Source organism: Procambarus clarkii, chromosome 48 (assembly GCF_040958095.1).
Source record: "Procambarus clarkii isolate CNS0578487 chromosome 48, FALCON_Pclarkii_2.0, whole genome shotgun sequence".
Taxonomy (NCBI): Eukaryota; Metazoa; Arthropoda; class Malacostraca; order Decapoda; family Cambaridae; genus Procambarus; species Procambarus clarkii.
Window position 1 is genome coordinate 5,930,025 of NC_091197.1, and position 21,518 is coordinate 5,951,542.

At 44.5% G+C, this 21,518-nt stretch overlaps 1 protein-coding gene across 1 annotated transcript in view; it reads left to right on the forward strand.

The window, feature by feature from the left end:
- The window catches only part of Ubr3 (Ubr3 ubiquitin ligase), a 150,521-nt gene that overhangs the window by 14,694 nt on the left and 114,309 nt on the right, over positions 1–21,518 (forward strand). The window contains 1 exon segment of the mRNA XM_069302505.1: positions 152–275. Within this exon segment, the coding sequence (XP_069158606.1) occupies positions 152–275 (124 nt within the window).

The window sequence follows — 21,518 nt, forward strand, 5'->3', positions numbered from 1 at the left end:
TTACCGATGATACATCATGATCAGGTAATTTTCCTGCTTACATCTGCTTAATTGCCTTCAGAAAAACACTTGTCTTTTATATCTATAATTTTATCCTTAAGTAAGTTATAAGGTTTATACATAGAATATAATTGTTTAATTGTTATTGCAGGTGCTGGGCGAACTGCTGGACCTGCTGTTGAACCCAGCCATGCGCATCAAGAACTGGGACACCATCGACTGGCTCAAGTGGCTCATGGCTGCCGGCCGCACTCCTGATGACTTCTTTAATACAGGTACAGTATACATGCTGCAACCTTTCTTCCATTACTCATAATGTATGAAGACCCTTTGTATGTGAAGGGTGGTATGGGGTCTAGGGTGTTCCTCCCGTACCTTAGCAGGTGGACCAGGAGGGTGGTATGGGGTCTAGGGTGTTCCTCCCGTACCTTAGCAGGTGGACCAGGAGGGTGGTACGGGGTCTAGGGTGTTCCTCCCCTGCCTCAGCAGGTGGACCAGGAGGGTGATATGGGGGTCTAGGGTGTTCCTCCCCTGCCTCAGCAGGTGGACCAGGAGAGTGGTATGGGGGTCTAGGGTGTTCCTCCCCTGCCTCAGCAGGTGGACCAGGAGGGTGGTATGGGGGTCTAGGGTTTTCCTCCCCTGCCTCAGCAGGTGGACCAGGAGGGTGGTATGGGGGTCTAGGGTGGAGGGTGTTCCTCCCCTGCCTCAGCAGGTGGACCAGGAGGGTGGTATGGGGGTCTAGGGTTTTCCTCCCCTGCCTCAGCAGGTAGACCAGGAGGGTGGTATGGGGGTCTAGGGTTTTCCTCCCCTGCCTCAGCAGGTGGACCAGGAGGGTGATATGGGGGTCTAGGGTGTTCCTCCCCTGCCTCAGCAGGTGGACCAGGAGGGTGGTATGGGGGTCTAGGGTTTTCCTCCCCTGCCTCAGCAGGTGGACCAGGAGGGTGGTATGGGGGTCTAGGGTTTTCCTCCCCTGCCTCAGCAGGTGGACCAAGAGGGTGGTATGGGGGTCTAGGGTGGAGGGTGTTCCTCCCCTGCTTGACTCCGCCTGAGGGTGTACAACAAAACATGGCAGGACAGGTGAGGCATCGTGGGGCATCAACCTCTCGCGGGAGAATCTTCACTTTTTGCTGACATTCATGTTCTTCCATGATTGTCTAACACTGATTACCCTTAGTTTTTATTTGTTACGTTTGGATTCCCACTACCAACAATCTTATGCTTGGTTGTTGTATATATAATATGCGAACAAGCTTGAATGGTCCCCAAGCATATATGCAACTGAAAACTCCACACCCCAGAAGTGACTCGATCCCAGACAGCCAGAAGCACTATGCAACTGGCGTATCTGGTACCTTAACCACTTGACCAACCATGACAGTACAAAAGACGATGGTAACAGACTATTTCCCCCACCGTCCCCTGGCGGGACGGTGGGGGAAATAGCCTCGGCTACCATTTACATGGATGCAGACATACGTTACATTCACAATAATGTGATTTGTCAGTGATAAAATATTATGACAATGAGTGAGATTGAGGTGTTATGTGAAGCACAAGTTAGGTAACATTGGTGAGTGTACAATGATGAGGACACAGTGTACTAAAGCAATCACGTAGCAAGGGTTGATTGATTGATGATTGATGAAGATTAAGGCACCCAAAAGGTGGCACGGGCATGAATAGCCCGTAAGTGGTGGCCCTTGTGAGCCATTACCAGTATCAATAGTTGATACTGAAGATCTATGGAGGTGCGACTGCACCCTGGGTGACGGGAGATGTCTCCCGTGCGTAGCAATGGAGTATAAAGGGTGTTGTATTTACTGTCACTGGTGCTATATGCTAGACACTGCATATGGTATGTGGAGACTAGAGGTCCTCGGCACTGGCATAGTTATACATAAATGTAATTAATTACACTCGGAAATCACAATAACGTGATATATCAAATGAACAAATCCACAAGGGCCGTGATGAGGGTTTGAACCTACGCACGAGATGTTCTGTTCGAATAATCAGCCCGTCCTCTAAACAAAGACCCAAATTCCATTCTATGCACCCGCCAAACCCCATGTTTATGAATGAAAATCGGTTTACACAGGACTCTCAACTGATGACGTTCGAACACTTCCGGAACAAGTACTTCGCTGACGAATTTTGTTAGAATCACAACGCTGTAAATGTTTCATCTACGTACTACAGATACAAATAATCCCCAACAGAACCTAAACACCAACCCTAACCTAACCAGTGCCTAAATACGTACAAAATGCTAATATAGGATAATATTAATTGATATTTTATAAAAGTCTCTGTTTTGAATGAACAGCGTGGTAACATTGATGAATGCGTCTTTGGGGTAGACCGCTGGACGAAATGTACTTGGTCGAAGGTCGGGTTGCAAATAATATATATATACACGTGAAAGATAATGGCGGGCCAGGTCCCAAATTTGCGCAAAATAACTATGTACTAGGGGTAAAGATACAGAAGGAAATGTAGATTAGAACCAATGAGGAGTAGAGGTCACCATAGGGATGATCAAAGAGCATTGTCTGAACATCAGAGGTTCACGGCTCTTCAACACCCTCCCACCAAGCATTAGAAATATTGCCGAAACAATAGTTGAAGTCTTCCAGGAGTTGTTACATAAGTTTCTGCAAGAAGTGCTGGACCAACTGGGTTTTAGTGGACATGTATGGGCCTGCGTAACGTTCCGAGCAACAGCCTGTTGGATCAAGTTATTACAAGTCAAACCTAGAGTAGAAGAAATCTGGAAACGCTCTCCAGGTATGATCTAGGGTTATTAAGGCCACCACATAAGCTTTCTGACCAACCGGCAAGTATACTATAGTCCTGAACATAGTCCAGGACTATATTAAACTCTTCGTTATATATAATCCGATTAAGATGGTAGGAACTATACTGTTTCTGGAAAGGAAACTGACTACTGTAAATAGTTTTGTGTTGTAGCGACGCCTTGTTGCTGTAGGCCTACATGTTATAGCTGGCTGGTGTTGTAGGGACGCCTTGTTCCTGTAGGCCTACATGTTATAGCTGGCTGGTGTTGTAGCGACGCCTTGTTCCTGTAGGCCTACATGTTATAGCTGGCTGGTGTTGTAGCGACGCCTTGTTCCTGTAGGCCTACATGTTATAGCTGGCTGGTGTTGTAGGGACGCCTTGTTCCTGTAGGCCTACATGTTATAGCTGGCTGGTGTTGTAGCGACGCCTTGTTCCTGTAGGCCTACATGTTATAGCTGGCTGGTGGTGTAGCGACGCCTTGTTCCTGTAGGCTTACATGTTATAGCTGGCTGGTGTTGTAGCGACGCCTTGTTCCTGTAGGCCTACATGTTATAGCTGGCTGGTGTTGTAGGGACACAGTGTAGGTCTGTCATAACTATTGACAACATTAGCATGAGGGAGTAAAACACGTGGGCGTTGCTGATTATCCAGTGCATGCGCTCCTCCCACCTCCCGCCTCAACATTGCCTTCACAGCAGCAGCAATCCTCGTGAGAACTGGCAGTACCACGCCATAAAAGTATGCGCGGCACCTCCACAATTTTGGTGGGAGATGCCTGAATTAGCCTGGGAGCCTTGGCAGAGAGCCACCCCGCCCTCCCACAAGCAGTGCTTGGGAGCCGCTGCCTCCCCTCACTCTGGTGTCTTGACCTGTCATGACCGGAGCTTCCCCTCCCATCACTGGTGTCGTGACCTGTCGTGACCTGTCAACTTCCTAGCCCAGAGATCAGTCAAATACACAGTCTGCCAACCACCCTCAGGGAGCAGATTCCCTGGATGTAATAATTTCAAAACCACTACTTGATTAGTGCTATTATCTACTCACTATCCAGGGTCACGTTAGCTTAAGGTTGCGTTAGAATTCATTACATTTGGTTAAGTTAAATCGGTGTGTCATTCTCAAAAATGTGAAATAGGAATTTGAAGACTAGTTGAGTATACCTAAGAATTTCATTGATCAAAAACTAAGTTCTTCAGACTATTCGAAAGAAACGAGTTTAATATATATTTTTCATATTTTAAACCAACGATAATACAATAAATGAACAAATCCACAAGGGCCGTGACGAGGATTCGAACCTGCGCCCGAGAGCATCCCAGACGCTGCCTGCCTTAATAAGGCAGCGTCTGGGATGCTCTCGGATGCAGGTTCGAATCCTCATCACGGCCCTTGTGGATTTGTTCATTTGATGCATCACGCTATTGTGATTTGTGTGTGTAATAATACAATAAAGTTATATCTTGAAAATATTTGTTTGGAACAGGTTACCTTAGCAGTTTACAAGTAGATGATTATTGCAACTATAAAATGCTTTCAAACCATTACAAATATTTAGCTAACTACTGTATCCAGGTTTGAGAGGGGGGGGGGTTAGTGTCTCATTCTAATGGATTTACTCTGAGAACGGGCTGCAAATTACATCAAGATGATTGAAACATCAACAATAGCTGTAGGAAGACACACTACCCTCTTGATCACTGGCCCCAGGACGGACTCGGGGAATCAACTCCCAAAACACCTTCTAGCTTACGTGCCGCTGTCTCGGAATTAAATTAATATTCCCGTATTCCAATGCTGAAATAGAAAGTATTCAGCTTGATGAATTGCATAAAATCCAAAATGAGAAGTGAAATTATAGCTTCAAAAGCCATTTTGATGGTCAAAGGCAGTTTATCCAGGTAAGAGAACTGTTGCGACTCAAGAACTTCCCTCCAAGGTGTTGAATGACACCGCAACAATCGTTGCGGTGTCATTCAAAAGAATAGATTTTGAAGTTTCTTCACAACCAGGTCCGTCTTGTGCTGAAGATGAAATTGAAGAGCACGATTTTTTTTTTTTTTGCATAAAGTAGAAATATCAAAGTATTTAGCATTATTAGTCTCCATTATTTCACTAAATTTCAGTGTTATTTATATTTTCATAAACCATGCGGGAGGCTTAGTTATACTTAATATATTTTTCGATTATTTTTAGATGTATATCTGTAAAATCTAGATCTTTCTAAATGTTTTAATGACATTTCTAGACATAAAACTGAAAATGGATTTGGGAATGCTATGGAGGCGGTGCCGCCCGAGTGGATGACGTTATTTTGCGGGCATTATGTAGCCTGGGGTGATTGCTTATGTAGCCTTGGCCCCCAGGGTGCGCGAGTGGTCCCACCTCCAGGTTGTGGTGTGCTGGTCACCGGTAGATTAGTAAACAAATATTGGTAAGTATGAAACAGATTGATGTATTAACACAGCTGATGTGTACACACACATTAGTACAGACCGGCATGGACCGCAACTGTGTGTGTTGTTTTATCAGGGTGAAGAAGCATTGTTTGACCCGCTGCTGAGTCACGCCTTCGGTCACGTGCTACACCGCCACGCTCACGCACGCACACACATGCCAAACAATCCCTGGACGGTTTTTGTGACAGCTCCGGCTCACCAGGGTTGTCTAAATAGCAGACCAAACCTGACAGGTCGATCACAACTGACGGTACAAGTGTGCACTCTCAAGTTATATCTGATTAGGAAAGTACACTCTTAACTCGCCTAACCAATTGAGACCGTTGCAGACGATGGAGTCACAATGACGTGGCTGAAGATATGATGACCAAACCACACACCAGAAGATGATGAGACGACGACGTTTCGGTCCGTCCTGGACCATTATCAAGTTCATTGTGAGACGTCGTCGTCTCTTCATCTTCGGGTGTGTGGTTTGGTCATCAATTCAGACCAAAGATCATTAACCCGAGGAAGCGAAGATTTTACAGTCATACAAGTTTAGCAAGAACACCTGAATTTCGACACTGCTTTTTATATTTGAGTGCTTTAAGTGTGAGGAGCTGTGGCAGCGTTATCTGGAACACTAATTCCATCAAATGGCGACCACATTCCATCAGTTACAGACGGAGTCTTAAAATGAACGAAGAAAGATCATTGGCAAAGGCCTGAGCTGTACAAACTTTAAACTCTAGTTGTTGCTGTGATAGCCCAAGTCATCCTATATTCTTGTTATTATCGGTATCAGGTGGTTACTGTAATTAGATTTGGCTGTGTGATTAGTAGATAAGATATTGTGGTTACACTTGCTTCAGTCTGGGTTATTCATTAGTATAGACAGCTTTACATAGACTTGTATACATAAAATAAACATATAGGTGTTTTTCTTAAAATATTCTCAGACTAGTCACTACACAAACCAGTTTCTTTCAAAATTAAAATATATATGTGTTGTCTTGCTTACCTGGATCTTACCTGGAGAGGGTCTCTGGAGTTGTGATAACTTAGTCCAACAGGCTGTTACTTGCTGCTGCCTATAGGCCTCATATCCACTATAGCCCGGTTAGTTCGGCACTCCTTGGAGGAAACTATCTAGTTTCCTCTTGAAGATGTCCACAGTTGTTCCGGCAATATTTCTTATGCTCGCTGGGAGGGTGTTGAACAACCGTGGACCTCTGATGTTTATACAGTTCTCTCTGATTGTGCCTATGGCACCTCTGTTCATTACTGGTTCTATTCTGCATTTTCTTCCATATCGTTCACTCCAGTATGTTGTTATTTTACTGTGTAGATTTGGGACCTGACCCTCCAGTATTTTTCACGTGTATATTATTTGATACCTCTCCCGTCGTCTTTCTAACGAGTACATTCCTAGAGCTTTGAGACGATCCCAATAACTTAGCTGCTTTATCTGGTTTATGTATCCCGTATATGTTCTCTGTACTCCCCCTATTTCAGCAATCTCTCCTTGTCTGAATGGGGAAGTGAGTATTGAGCAGTACTCAAGACGGGACAGCACAAGTGATTTGAAGACTACACACTATCCCCCCCCCCGCTATCTATCCCCTCTCCCTCCCTCTCGCTATCCCCTCAACCTCCCTCTCGCTGTTCCCTCTCCCTCCCTCTCGCTGTTCCCTCTCCCTCCCTCCCCCCTGCTATTCCCTCTCCCTCCCTCCCCCCTGCTATTCCCTCTCCCTCCCTCCCCCCTGCTATTCCCTCTCCCTCCCTCCCCCCTGCTATTCCTTCTCCCTCCCTCCCCCCTGCTATTCCCTCTCCCTCCCTCCCCCCTGCTATTCCCTCTCCCTCTGTTATTACCTTTCCCTCCCTCCCCCTGCTATCCCCTCTCCTTCCCCTGCTATTCCCTCTCCTTCCCTCCCTCACTCCTGCTATTCCCTCTCCTTCCCTCCCTCGCCCCTGCTATCCCCTCTCCCTCCCCCCCCCGCTATCCCCCTCCCTTCTGCTATCCCCCTCCCTTCTCCCCTTTTTTTTTGGGGGGGGGGGGTAAAAAGGAAGGAGAGGCATAGGTGAAGGGAAGTCTAGAAGTGGGAAATACTGTGAGAGGTATGAAAGCAGGCGGGCTGTCCGCCTTGCTGACACGATGTGTGGGTGTTGGCAGCTAAGCTAAGCTGGCTCCCTCTTGTCAGGGAGCTGTGAGTGTGTGAGAGGTTCTTCACATGTGTTTCACCATATATGGATGTCTATAGATGAATACTGTGTAGCATTCATATATACACACTCCGATGCTTCCACACATGTTGTTCAATAAATATTAATAAATTTTTCCCACGCTATCCCCTCCCCCGCTATACCTCCCCCAGCTATCCCCCGTACCATCTCCCCCCCATCCCCGCTCTCACTGCCTAGTGCATTCCATTTATTGACTACTCGGACATTTAAAAGTGCTTTCTAATGTCTCTACGGCTGAGTTGGGTACTGAGTTGCCACCTGTGGCCTGTGTCCCCTTCTGCGTGTACCCTGTGTTAAATAAACTTTATTTACCTTCCCTATAAATTCCTCTGAGAATCTTGTATGTGGTGTTCATATCTCCCCTAGAGCTTGTCTTCCAGTGATATGAGATTTAGTTCCCGTAGTCTCTCCTCATAGCTATACCCCTCGCTAAGGTACTAGTCTAGTGGCATACCATTAAACCATCTTCATTTTAGTCTTGTGCTTGACTAGATACTGACTCCAGACTGGAGCTGCACACTCCAGGAGTATGGAGTATCCTGGAGTATGCAGCTCCAGTCTGGAGTCAGTCTGACATGTGGTATACAAGATTTTGATTTTTTTTAACTAGTTTCTAAAGACGGTTCTTATGTTGACCAACCTAGCATATACCGCTGTTGATATCTTCTTGATGTGGGCATCAGGGGACAGGTCTGGCATGATATCTACCCTCAGGTCTTTCTCCTTGATTGTTGAAGCATTTCATCTCCCAGATGGTATATTATATCCGGCCGCCTGCACCCTTCACCTATCATCATTACATTTTCTTAGGTTAAACCCTAATAGCCATTTGTTGGACCATTCTTTCAGTTTGTCCAAGTCATTTTTTAACTTCATATTGTCCTTGTTTTAATCCTCGTAATTTTAGCATCATCAGCAAACATTGAGATGAATGAATCTATACCCTCTGAAAGATGAGTTACCTATATCAGAAACAGGACAGGTCAGAGTATAGAACCCTGTGGGATTCCACTGGTGGCATCACACCATTCTGAAGTCTCATCTCTCACAGTAACAATCTGCTTCCTGTTATCCACTGGAGCACCTTACCTGTTTGTCCAACTTATGCAACAGACTTACGGAGTACTGTGTCAAAGGCTTTCCGACAGTCCAAGAAAATGCAATCTGCCCACCATTTTCTTGCTTAATCTGTCACCTGGTCGTAGAATTCTATTAAACCTGTGAGGCAAGATTTACCATCCCTGAACCCATGTTGGTGGTGTGTCATGAAGTCCCTTCTCTCCAGAAGTGTGCTACTAGGTTTTTCTCATGATCTTTTCCATCACCTTGCATGGTATACAAGTTAGGGGACACTGGCCTGTCACCCTTTATGTATATTGAGGCTGTCTTGCGTATTTCTGGCAGGTCTCTTGTTTTCAGTGACTTCTTATACACTATGGAGAGTGGCAAGCAAAGTGCTTGAGCGCACATCCATGGCGAGATTCCATCTGGTCCAACAACCTTTCTCACCTCCAGATCCAACAGACGACCTAACGTCATATCTGGTAATTTTAAACCCTTCCTAAACTGCCTGGTTTATTGCCACTTATCTTAGTTCAGGGACTTCTCGTTCTATTGTGAAAACCTCCTGGAATCTCTTGTTCTTCGCGCACCTCTTTATCAGCCTGTGTACCAGTCCTCGCCCATTCTCTGTTTCATCGCCTGTTGTTTTCCTCCTGATGTGACTGTGGAACAGTTTTGGTTTGGTCTTGGCTTTCCTTACTTTGTCATTTTCATATTGTGTGTGCGCGCTTCTCTTCTCACACTGAGGTATTCATTCCTGGCCCTCTGGTATCTCTGCACCCTGACGTTCTCTAGTTCCTCCATGCCCTTGTATTTAACTGCTTCCTCGCATACTCGATTAAACCATGGATTCCTCTTTTGCTTTATCCTTTTTCTCCTTTTGGGCGAGTGTAAACATGTTTACTGCCTCCCGACACAGCCAAAGGCAGTGGGGGTTGGTATAGCAGGGTTAGTGCCGTCAGGCACAGTCACCTGTTTAGCCACGTTTTATGACGCCACATACTTCTGTTCACCCAGCAGTAAATGGATCTCCCAGAACCCCATCAAGCAGGTATATGAGGGAGTTAGGCAGGTGTTATAGGATACCTGGTGGAGAAGGTCACTTGGTGGGTAGGGAGACCTCGGTACACCAAGAGGCGTCTTGTCCCTGACAACAGGAAACGGGAAACCATTTAGGCAGCGACCTCTGCCCTTCTCCGCTGGGGGTGTAGACGAGGGGCTCTCGCCCTAGGGTAAATTACCCCATGTGGGGGTATTTGCACTGTACCTTGGTCAGTAACACGAGGATGGCTACAAATATTAATGGTACCTGGAACTTTGGAATTACTTCATTTACTCTTGTGTTCTTGAGGATATCCTCACAATGTACCCAAAATTTGCCAGTGCAGGCGGTTACCTTGCGAACAAACAATGACTACATGCTACTGAGCATATGGCCTATATGATAACCATCCTGCGAGATGGGGACTTGTCACTGCTACCTTTATTCACTCTTGTGTTGTTGTTGATATCCTCATAACACACCCAGAGTTTTCCAATGCAGACTATTAAACACATGCCTTTGTATGAGTAATTATTCTGTGTGATTGGGATGTTTAGCGCCACGCAGCTAGTTTTTTGAGACACTGTACTCCCCTTCATATAGTCTAGGGTGGCTGCACAAATGCAGAGGTACCTAAATGTGTTAAAAAAAATCATTCGAAGTATTGATAATTCTTAATATTTAAATAAAATCACGAATGGTTTTTATATAATTTTGTCTGACTTTATTTCATTTGCTAGGATCACCAGAGCCTCGACCAGAGGCCACAAAAGAGCGTGCTTGTGTTCTTACCGCTGGCCCTTATTATTATTATTAACATCTTTATTGACAAAATTAATTACAATTTTGCCTAATCTGAGGATTTTGATAGTCTTATTAAATTGAGGTTAATGCTAGTATTCACTGTCACGCAGGACAGAGGGTCATACATAAGACAATAGGTCTAAACTGTAGGCTGAAGCACATATATATCATGGTTACAATCAATGTTTTAATGTGTGGATATGTGAAAGCAACTTTCTATTGTGCACTGCCACACAAGGGCAGGGATGGGTTCATAAGTGATACAGCTTAGAATATAAATAGAAATTGTTCTTCATTCTTTAAAATGGACAAGCAAACTGGCCCTGTGGCCCCTGGCTAAGGCTCTGATGATCCTAGATTAGGGGGCCTGACGGCTGAGTGGACAGCGCTCGGGGTTCATAGTCCTAAGGGTCCGGGTTCTATCCACGGCCGGGGCGGAAACAACTGGGCAGAGTTTCTTTCACTGATGCTCCTGTTCACCTAACATTAAAGAGGTACCTGGGAGTTAGTTAGCTGCTATGGGCTGCTTCCTGGGGATGTGCGTGTGAAAATTAGTATTAAGGACTTGCCCGAAACGTTGTGCGTGCAAGTACAAGAACTGTACAGGAATGTAAGAACTCGTGTGTTTTGTGTGTGTATGTATGTGTGTATGTGTATATATATATGTATGTATAATGTGTATATATGTGTGTGTGTGTGTGTATATATATATATATATATATATATATATATATATATATATATATATATATATATATATATATATATATATATATATATATATATATAACTGAAAACTCACACCCCAGAAGTGACTCGAACCCATACTCCCAGGAGCAACGCAACTGGTATGTACAAGACGCCTTAATCCACTTGACCATCACGACCGGACATAATGAGGTGATAGCCGAGGCTATTTGAGAGGTACTTCTGATTTTCAAATAGCACACCGAGTACACCGGTACACCGGTACTTCTGATTTTCAAATATTTCAAATAGCCTCGGCTATCACCTCATTATGTCCGGTCGTGATGGTCAAGTGGATTAAGGCGTCTTGTACATACCAGTTGCGTTGCTCCTGGGAGTATGGGTTCGAGTCACTTCTGGAGTGTGAGTTTTCAGTTGCATATTGTCCTGGGGACCATTCAGGCTTGTTCGCATATATATATATATATATATATATATATATATATATATATATATATATATATATATATATATATATATATATATATATATATATATATATATATATATATATAAAATATATAATATATATAATATATATAATATGTAAATATAAAATGTGTGTGTGTAAGTGAATGGTGTGTTATGACCCAGGCTGGACACGACAGCTTCCACATGACTGAGGTTTGCTCAGTATTATGTAATTACCAGTATTTATTTATGGCCTCTTGGCCATATGGCGACAATTGATATAATTGTCTGTAGAGAGCTAGTGGCGCCAGATAATGTGTTAATATTTGTATCATTATATATAGTTATTCAGTATAATACAATGTAATATTGTATTAATATTTGGGGCTCTTATCAGTTGATTATCATCAGTGCCGTTTGTTTTAAACACGCTGGTCCCAACCGGGCTGTGGTGGATATGTGGGCCTGCGGGCCGCTCCAAGCAACAGCCTGTTGGACCAAGGTCTCACGAGTCAAGCCTGGCCTCGGGCCGGGCTTGTGGAGTAGAAAGACTCCCGGAACCTCATGGAGGTTCAAGGTAACGAGAAGCGTACGACCCGAGGCAGCCCACCTAACCTGTCGAGGCTGCTGGTCATTAGTCCCAGGCAGCCTCAGTATTACCGTGTCTTAACGTCATTAAAGCATCGGAATTTTAACCCTCTGGTCGATCGCGTCAGGATTAGCGAAGCATGTGAATGAGACAAGAGGTGGGACTGGCCGCATGTATCGAGCCTGGGGCGTGTTTGTTGTCACAGTGGAGCCACAAGCCTCAGTAATGGTTGTCTACTGTGTTACCTGGTGCTCCTTGCCAGTAATACCTGGCCCTGCCAGTCACCGCTATTATACTGGAGGCTGTGAAATGCTTCAATATTGGTCAAATTGACACTATATTGATACATTACCTAAAAGGGTCATGAGGCTAGACACCCGTGGAACACTGGTGTACCAGGTCTATGAGGGCTGGGTGTTAAGACTAGTGTGGTGGTGATGGGGAGGGTGTAGAGCGTGGCCGCCGCCTACCCAGGCAAGATTTTACTGGAAAAGTTTGGATGGTGCGTTATGGAGAACCACATTGAGCTGTCACTTAGTGTGATACACGTCTCTTGCTCTGCTTTTATTGCCCACATTACCATTACTAAATTATTTCGCCCAGACTAGAGTCGTGTAAACAGTGAAAGTTTTTGCCAGTTGCCAGTTTCCTCGGTCGCTTCTAAAACCACTAGTGTATCTACTACTATGGCAGGTTCCCTGTAGTGTGCGTGTGTGCGAATTTCTGCACACAGAAATAACATCACATGAGACCAGGAGGCATGGCAGGATGTGCAGAATACTGCTGTTGAAAAGCAGAGGTGCAACAGGTACTCTGAGAGAACTGTCAACATCAGAGGCCCGAGACTGTTCAACACGCTTCCACTACACATAAGGGGCATAACTGGCCGACCCGTCACGTTCAAGAGAGAACTGGATAAGCACCTTCAAAGGATACCTGATTAACCAGGCTGCAATTCGTACGTCAGGCTGCGAGCAGCCGCGTCCAACAGCCTGGTTGACCAGTCCAGCAACCAGGAGGCCTGGTCGACGACCGGGCCGCGGGAACGCTAAGCCCCGGAAGCACCTCAAGGTAACATCAAGGCAAGGTATACACGGACTTCGCAAAGGCTTTCGTTAAATGTGACCATGGAGTGATAGCACACAAAATGAGTTCAGTGGGAATAACCGGTAAAGTAGGACGCAGGATACTCAGTTTTCTGACAAACAGGACACGAACGAGTAACAGTCAACCATATAAAATAGTCCAAGCGCAGTTAAAAGCTCAGTACCTCAAGGTACATTCCTGGCAACACTGCTTTTCCTTATTCTCATATCAGATATAGACTCAAATACAAGGCACAGCTTCGTATCATCCTTTGCAGATGACACAAAAATCAGCATAATATTACCCCTGCTGAAGATATTGGAAAAACTACAAGCAGATATTAATAAGGTTTTCGACTGGGCAGCAGAAAATAACATGATGTTTAACAGCAATAAATTCCACGTACTCAGGTACGGTAAAAATGAGAACCTTAAACATAATACAGGGTACAAAACGCAATCAAATTTGCCATTAGTAGGAAAGCAACATGTCAAGGATTTGGGAATAATGGTGTCTGACGACCTAAATTTAACCTACGGAAATGAGATGCGCATATTTTTAATGCTACTGTGCCTGTTTTTTTCGAAGCACTTGTATAGGTTTGCACTATATAGCAGTTCTCAGCATATTTATCTTCGTATATTTGTTCCCCGTTAATCAGTTTGTTGTTAACATTGAATTTGCTGGAGGATTGTCCTCCGATTTGAGACTGACTGCACAGGTGTGTAGGCCACGCTTGTCTGAACTTTGATGAGGTTGTGATTTGAGGAACACGTCCTCAGCTTGTATGTTGACACTGGCTTCCTATCTCTCCAGGACCGCCGTGATCGCTACTGTCTTCGCTATCTTGCGCGGTCCTTACAACATCCTTCCTCTCGCCTCTGTCGTGCTTTAACTTTTACACTGCCTGCGGTTCCTGTTCCTCTTCACCACCACACTCTTTCTGTCCGGTTATCACGCTTACAGGATTCTCTTTCAGTTCGTATTTCTAATATTTTTCCTCGTGTTGTTCCTTCTTTGCCCCCGTGGAGAGTCCCTCTTCCGCAGTTTTGTGCATCCTTAACCCGTATCACTAAAGCTTTTACCCCTCCTACGGTTCTCAAACGCCTTTTCCTTGAGCACTTTTCTTCTCGCTCCCGCTCCGTTTCCGTCTTCACTGATGGGTCTAAGTCTGCGGACGGTGTTGGCTACTGTTGTTTTTTTCTGATCACACTTATGTGTCGCTTACCTCCGGAGACTAGCATCTTCACAGCGGAGCTTTATGCTATTCTCTCTGCTCTTCAGACTTGATGGAGCGCCGCCCTGTTCCTTATTGTCCTAATTGCATTGTCCCTCTTACGGTCGTTCATATCCTTGTTGAATCTCCTGACTTCCAGGACGAGCGTGTGTCTTGCTTTCCGACCGCCTCTCGCGGTCACCTGTCCCTCGGTAGTGTTCTTGGTGAATCGGATACTTTTGATATCGTTCGCCTTATGCGTTTCTCTTCTCGTGTTGGTATCCTTGGTGATATTTAGCGCCCTCTGATTATTCCGCACATATGATGGTGATACATACCCTTCCCGGTTTGGGGCCATCTTTTTGATAATTACTTACTTGAGGAACACGTATTTAAAATAATTATGTTCTTAACCGGTTCATCATTGTGAAAATAAGGTCTAGGGTGTTTGCTAATTAGTTCTACTATTTGTAGGATTAAGACAAATCTGTCACACTGTATGTGGTTATTTGTGTGCGAGTTCATTTCCACTGCACCCTGGGAGTCTCATACTGCATACTGATTATGAGGGAGAATACGTGTACAGCTGAACAGTGAACTTCACAGCCCAGGTCAGCATGGATAATGAGCGGGAAGATCCTGTCTGTCATAGTTACTCAACCACTATGACAAAATTACAGAAGCATTAGAAGCAAATCAAAATGAAGATGTTGAATACACAGACTTTGCAAAGACATTCGATATGTGTGACCGTGGAGTGATAACCCATAAAATGAGATCAGTGTGAATAACGGGTAAAATGGGGCGTTGGATTTTAAACTTTATATCAAACAATGAAAATAGTAACAGTCACTCAAATTAGATAAAGTCCAAGTGCAGTGAAAAGCTCTGTACCCCGGTGCACAGTCCTTGCATCACTGCTCTTTCTCATTCTTATCTCGGATATAGACAAAAATACTAATCACAGCTTCGTGTCATCCTTTGCAGACGATACCAAAATCGCCATATAAATTTCCTCTGTAAATGACACTGAAAAACTACAGGAAAATATTACTCGAGCCTTCAGTTGGGTAACGGAAAATAACATGGTATTTAACGGTGATAAGTTCCAGGTACTTGGGTATGTTAGAAACGAGGAACTTTACCGAAGCGCAGGTTACAGGACACAATCAGACCTACCCTTGGAAGGAAAGCAAAATGTAAAAGATCTGGGAATTATGATGTTTGACGCCCTAACATTTAGTGGACATAACCGAGCATATATAGCGGCGGCCAGGAAAATGGTAGGATGGATTATGAGAACGATCAACTCAAGGGACCCCGCAGCAATGTTAGTACCATTTAAATCACTGTTGCCGTCCCGTCATGTGCACGCCTCAGTACTTCCCTTTCGGAGCAGGAGTTTTTTTTTTTTTTTTAAATAGCGGGAATGGAGAACATATACGGCACGCATAGACACGATAAAACGTCAAAATTATTGGGACCATCTCAAAGGTCTCAAAGTGTACTCAGGAAAGGAGACGAGAGAGGTATCAAATATGTACAGGTATCAAATATATTCATGGTGGATATTGGACTTCCAGGTCCCAAATTTGCACACAAGATATACCATATTGGAGAGAACGATATATCTTGAGATGATTTCGGGGCTTAGCGTCCCGGTGGCCCGGTCCTCGACCTGGCCTCCTTTGACACATCCCCATGAAGCTGCCTGTAGCAATTGTCCAACTCCCAGGTACCTATTTACTGCTAGTTGAAGGAAGGAAACTGCCCAATTGCTTTTGCCTCCACCGGGAATCGAACCCGCAACCTTAGGACTACGAATACCGAGCAATGTCCACTCAGCCGTCAGGCCCATATACAAGGAAATGCAGAATAAAATCAGTGAGGAGTAGAGGTCCCATTGGCACAATCAGAGAGCACTTTCTCAACATCACAGATCCACGGCTGTTCAATATCCTCCCAGCAGCAAGAAATATTGCCGGAGGTGGGTAGAAATAGCCTAAGCTACTCTATCCCTTTGAGATGTATTTCTTTCTTGTCTCAATAAACATACTTGAACTTGATATTGCCGGAATAAAAGTAGAAGTCTTCAAGAAAAAAATAATACTGGACAGTTTTCTGCAAGAAGTGTCGAGCTGTCGTGGCCGTGTGGGCCTGCCGACCACTCTAAGCAACAGCCTGTTGCAGCAAGCTCACACAAGTTAGGGCCGGGCTTGGGGAGTTAAAACTCCTTGAACCTGGTGCATGTACACTCCAGGTACAGGTGTACTGGTTGAGGTGTGTGTGTACAGCCGTACTCGTACGCTGGTATGCGTGAGGGAGAGGAGCACATCACAGTATATTGGAAGTTTTTAAACGTATACACGAGACAGGATAATGGTCTTCACAAGAGCTTTAGTCAGCAAGGGTAGTATTTAAAATGTAATTGTTGGGAACACTGGCTACAGAGGCCATGGTGGCCACTAGAAGTGGTGGTGGTCCCTGACCTGTCATCGTAGCTTGACACTCTTTGTCCTGGCACTTCCTGCAACTTCCTGCACTTTCAGTTTTTGGTTTTATGATAGACCAGATAGGGATTACAAGCCGGTACGTAATACTTTAGTTCTGTTCTAACATACACTCTATAAATTAGTGTGAAAGAGCCTTTATTTAGGTTTACAAATGTTGTTCTAATGTTTGTCAACTTCCCATATTCTCCCGATGTTATCCTGTTAACTTTTATTGTTAGTGCTGGAATTATGTCCACTCCCAAGGCCTGCTCTTTCTTAGATTCCATCTTATGGTGTAGATTCCTTATGGTCTCTCTCCCCTCTTATCGTCATTACTTTATACTTTTGCGTTTGAACTCTATCAGCCATTTGTCAGCTTCTGGAAGTTTGTCAAGGTTGGCTTGTAATTCTTTATTCGTCCTTGGGTTTTATATTCATGTTTAGCTTTGTGTCTTCTGCAAACATGGACATATACGAGCTTACTCCCTCGGGTAGGTCATTCACAGAAATTATTGAGAGGAATGGTTCATAGCTCGAGCCTCGAGAGAAGGCTCACCTCGATGATGGTGACGACGGCAGCGGCGACGCTGGTGTTGGCGACGTTAGTCATGTTGGAGGTTGGTGGTGGTGGTGTTAGTAATGGTGGTACCGGGTATTGTGGTGGTGGTGGGGGATGTGGTGGTGGTTGTGGTGGGGGGGAAGGGAATGTGGTGGTGGTGGTGGTGAAGTAGGGTTACTGGAGGTGAGGGTGTGGTGGGACCTGTGACCTGCTCACATCAACCATACACTGTTCACTACACACATCCTCGCTGCGTGTGCCTCCTCGGAAACCCTTACTCTGCACCTAACGTCCCTTGATGGACTGTCAAAGTAAGGACTGAGGACACAAGCCCCGATATGATAGCATTACTGGAGACTAAATTACCTGGTATGATTAGGAATACAATATTCTCAAGGAAATACTGGGTAATAAAGAGTGAAGGACTTGATGGAGTAGGAGGTAGTGTGGCACTGCTGGTAAAGACGACGAGGCGGGAAACAACGACTGAGACTGCATCGTGGAAATGGATCTTTAGCTTCCTAACGAGCAGAACAGTATGTAATAGTCAACAAAGTAAAATTCGGATCATGCACCCTGAAAATCTGTCCCTTTCAGGGTACTGTGCTTGGTACAGTGTCTGGTCGTTGGTTTGTGGTCTGGTCGACCACACCACCCACCAGGAGGCCTGGTCAGAGATCGCGCCGAGGGGACGTTGATCCCTAGAACCAACAGGTAGTCAACATTAAGGTAATCATTTCATTGCAAGGTGAGAATGTGGTGATAGTCATTATCAACAACACCTCAGATAACCACGAAAGACCAATCCAAGAATACAAAATTACAAACAGATCAATTATATACATCCACCAGGGTGGTGGCGGCAAATACAGCCACTGAAAGTAAAGTAGCTAGTAATGAGACACAAGTCATAGACAAATTGACAGGGAAACAATAGAGCCAAGAGGGGGCAGGGGGGGGGGGTGGATGGAAAGGTAAGCTTGTAGATGTGGTAGAAAGGAACGTCCTGGTGAAATAGGCAGTAAGGAAATCAGGAGTGGCGGTGACCAACCAGCTTGGCTAGAACTAGTCTTTAACCAGAATGAGATGGACATTAAAAACATTGGCCATGGAATGCCAATAGAAGCCATTGATTATTATGTTTTAGTCTTTTGAATATATTGTGAAAATGAAGACCTTAGAAAGACGTTAACACTTGTGAAGTGTAAGGCTAGCATACCAGAAAGGAAAATACCAGAAATTCAGAGAATTCCTGGAGGGGATAGCATGGGGGATGAAACTCAAATTTGTAGGTAACACTAAGACGCACGCGAGCGCACGCAGGCTTCCTGTCCCCGGCAAAACAAATTATTGCACCTCCAGTGAGGGATAAGGGAACCATTAGCCTATGGTTGAACACAACAGTGCCTGGAGCAAAGAGAATAATCATAAGAGTAGGGAAGAAATATAAAATATAAAACAAGAGGCGGTGACGATGTACACAGCGGGGCCAGATATGGGTACACAGACACTAGGAGTGTCGGAGAGGCAACACGAGTATAACATAACATGGAAGGCTGAGTCCCAGAAGGAACTCTTCCATAGCCCACCAGGAAGGTCATGACTAAACCACCAGGTGATCACACTTGACAAATGAGAGGGAGGGGACACGCAGAATAAGACATGATAAGATTGTGATTGTGATTAAGGAATCACAGGAGGCATGTTGTGATTAAGGAATCCTCCTGTGAATCCTTCCTCCAAGGAATCCTCCTGTGATTAAGGAATCCTGTGAATCCTTCCTCCAAGGAATCCTCATGTGATTAAGGAATCCTGTGAATCCTTCCTCCAAGGAATCCTCATGTGATTAAGGAATCCTCCTGTGAATCCTTCCTCCAAGGAATCCTCTTGTGATTAAGGAATCCTCCTGTGAATCCTTCCTCCAAGGAATCCTCTTGTGATTAAGGAATCCTCCTGTGAATCCTTCCTCCAAGGAATCCTCCTGTGATTAAGGAATCACAGGAGGCATGTTGCCTCAGAGGTCACGTGCCAGATCATCACAGCTCCCGACTCAACCAGCTCAGATTTACATGGAATTTGTTAGGATATAAGAGTACATAAAGTAACGTGCAAAATGTTACCCTCGGCGATGCATGATCATACAGCTGAAGCTTCCTTGGCTTCAAATCAAGTGCAACGTGCAGGTTCTGCCTCGGTTTAAAACAAAGTTAGGATTTTTGGTTGAGTTTGTAAGAAAAACTATTTTTTATCACATTTGCAACCCTGCTGTATGAATGATACATTACCGAGTGCTAAAATTGTGCATGTGTCGGCTCATTCTCCTGTTTTAGATAGTACTTTATGCATCCTATGTGGACCATCGTACATATATTGATATATGTAATGGACAATTACATAGAATTTGGTGCTATTCACCTTGGTTCAGAAAAAATAAAGCTAAAAACTAAATTTAAATATTTCTAGGCCTAGTATACCACATTTCTAGTATATTAGGCTTCAGATAGCGTGTATTAGGCCTAGGACGGTCTGGTTAGGTTTTATTACCAACAGAAATTCTAAACCTTTTCCACTTTGTCCAAATTCAATAGCACCAAATTCTTCTTTCAAATTGTCCATTACGTCAATATATGTACGATGGTCCACATGGTTACTTTAAGTACTATCTAACCAGGAGGATGGGCTGCACGGGTATGTTACTTATGTAACATACCCGTGGAAAATATCAAGATCACAGACCCTTGACCTGTTATCGGGACGTATCCTACATACTGGTGTTATCTCCGCCATAAAACAGGAGGCTGCGTCACGACACACAAGAGGTAGTAAGGCAGACACAGAATATTATAGACCAATAACATATCACACATCATAAATATCTTGTGAAAGATAACCCCCGGACAACATGGGATCAGAACTGCACCTTCCTCCTCCCTCTGTCAGAGAGAAGTTTTTCAGTGCTAGAGCTGCCAATAAGTGGGATACGTTTGACGTAGTTGTTGTTTAAGGCTAACGCGATATAAAATTTCAATTAAAATATGGTAGGGTGTGAGAAATGAGCAATTGAATAATGTAATACACTTGGAAATGTGGAGCTAGGAGCCTGGGTGGAGGATCTGGTAGAGCACGCAGACGGACGCCGCACACATGTACCAAAGTAGGAAACCTTTTCATGCAACACGAACACGCAGTGAGCATTTGACTCGACATATCAGTTCACATTAGTGAAAAAACCAGGTGATCAGAGAACATGGAGCAGAGAGTCTACCTTATTATGGAGACATGCTTGAAGTGTACACCAAGGGCCGTGATGACTGTACAAGCAGGGAAGGCTTGTACTCTCCCCACCTATCTGCCAGAGTACACAAACCCTTGAGGACCCGCCCTTGGTCACTAAGGCAATGTTTGTACAATGTTTATTACTCTTCCTCTCGCATTCCAGCTTCAAATTTGCAACGCTTTTGTCTAACGAGAAGCGCTCTAACCTAGCTGTGACGTCCCTAACCTTTCACGGACCACCAATGTTGGTCTGAATTTATATCACTAAATCACGGAAATTTTGACGGTGTGGTCAATAACATGTAATTTATAGTGCTTGAACTGTGAGCAAAGGTTGGACCATCAGCCGTTCCATTGCTTACTTCAGTTTGGTCGACAACTCTGAAGTTGTTGTACCCTCACCTCTCACTTCACCTTCTCTCACCCTACCTTTTTCGTTACTATCTTTTCCTTCGTCAGTTTCGATTGTTTTATGATGAATTTCAAAAGTACAGGATGTTTTTGAGTTGTCAAGGACCCGGAACTGACCGACGCGTAGTGTGTGTCACGTGTGGGGTGTGTGTAGGGTCGGGGATGGTCGGGGTTCACACTCGTTATTGTGACGTTTTCTCTTCACATCAATATCTTGTTCTTAATGTTTTCCTAAATCCACAGTTATCTTACACAAGACACAATCCTTATGACCTTATGTCCAGAAGGTCATCAGAGAAAACGTCTTAGATAGCGAAGAAGTATTCCCTTCTTCTTCTTGTC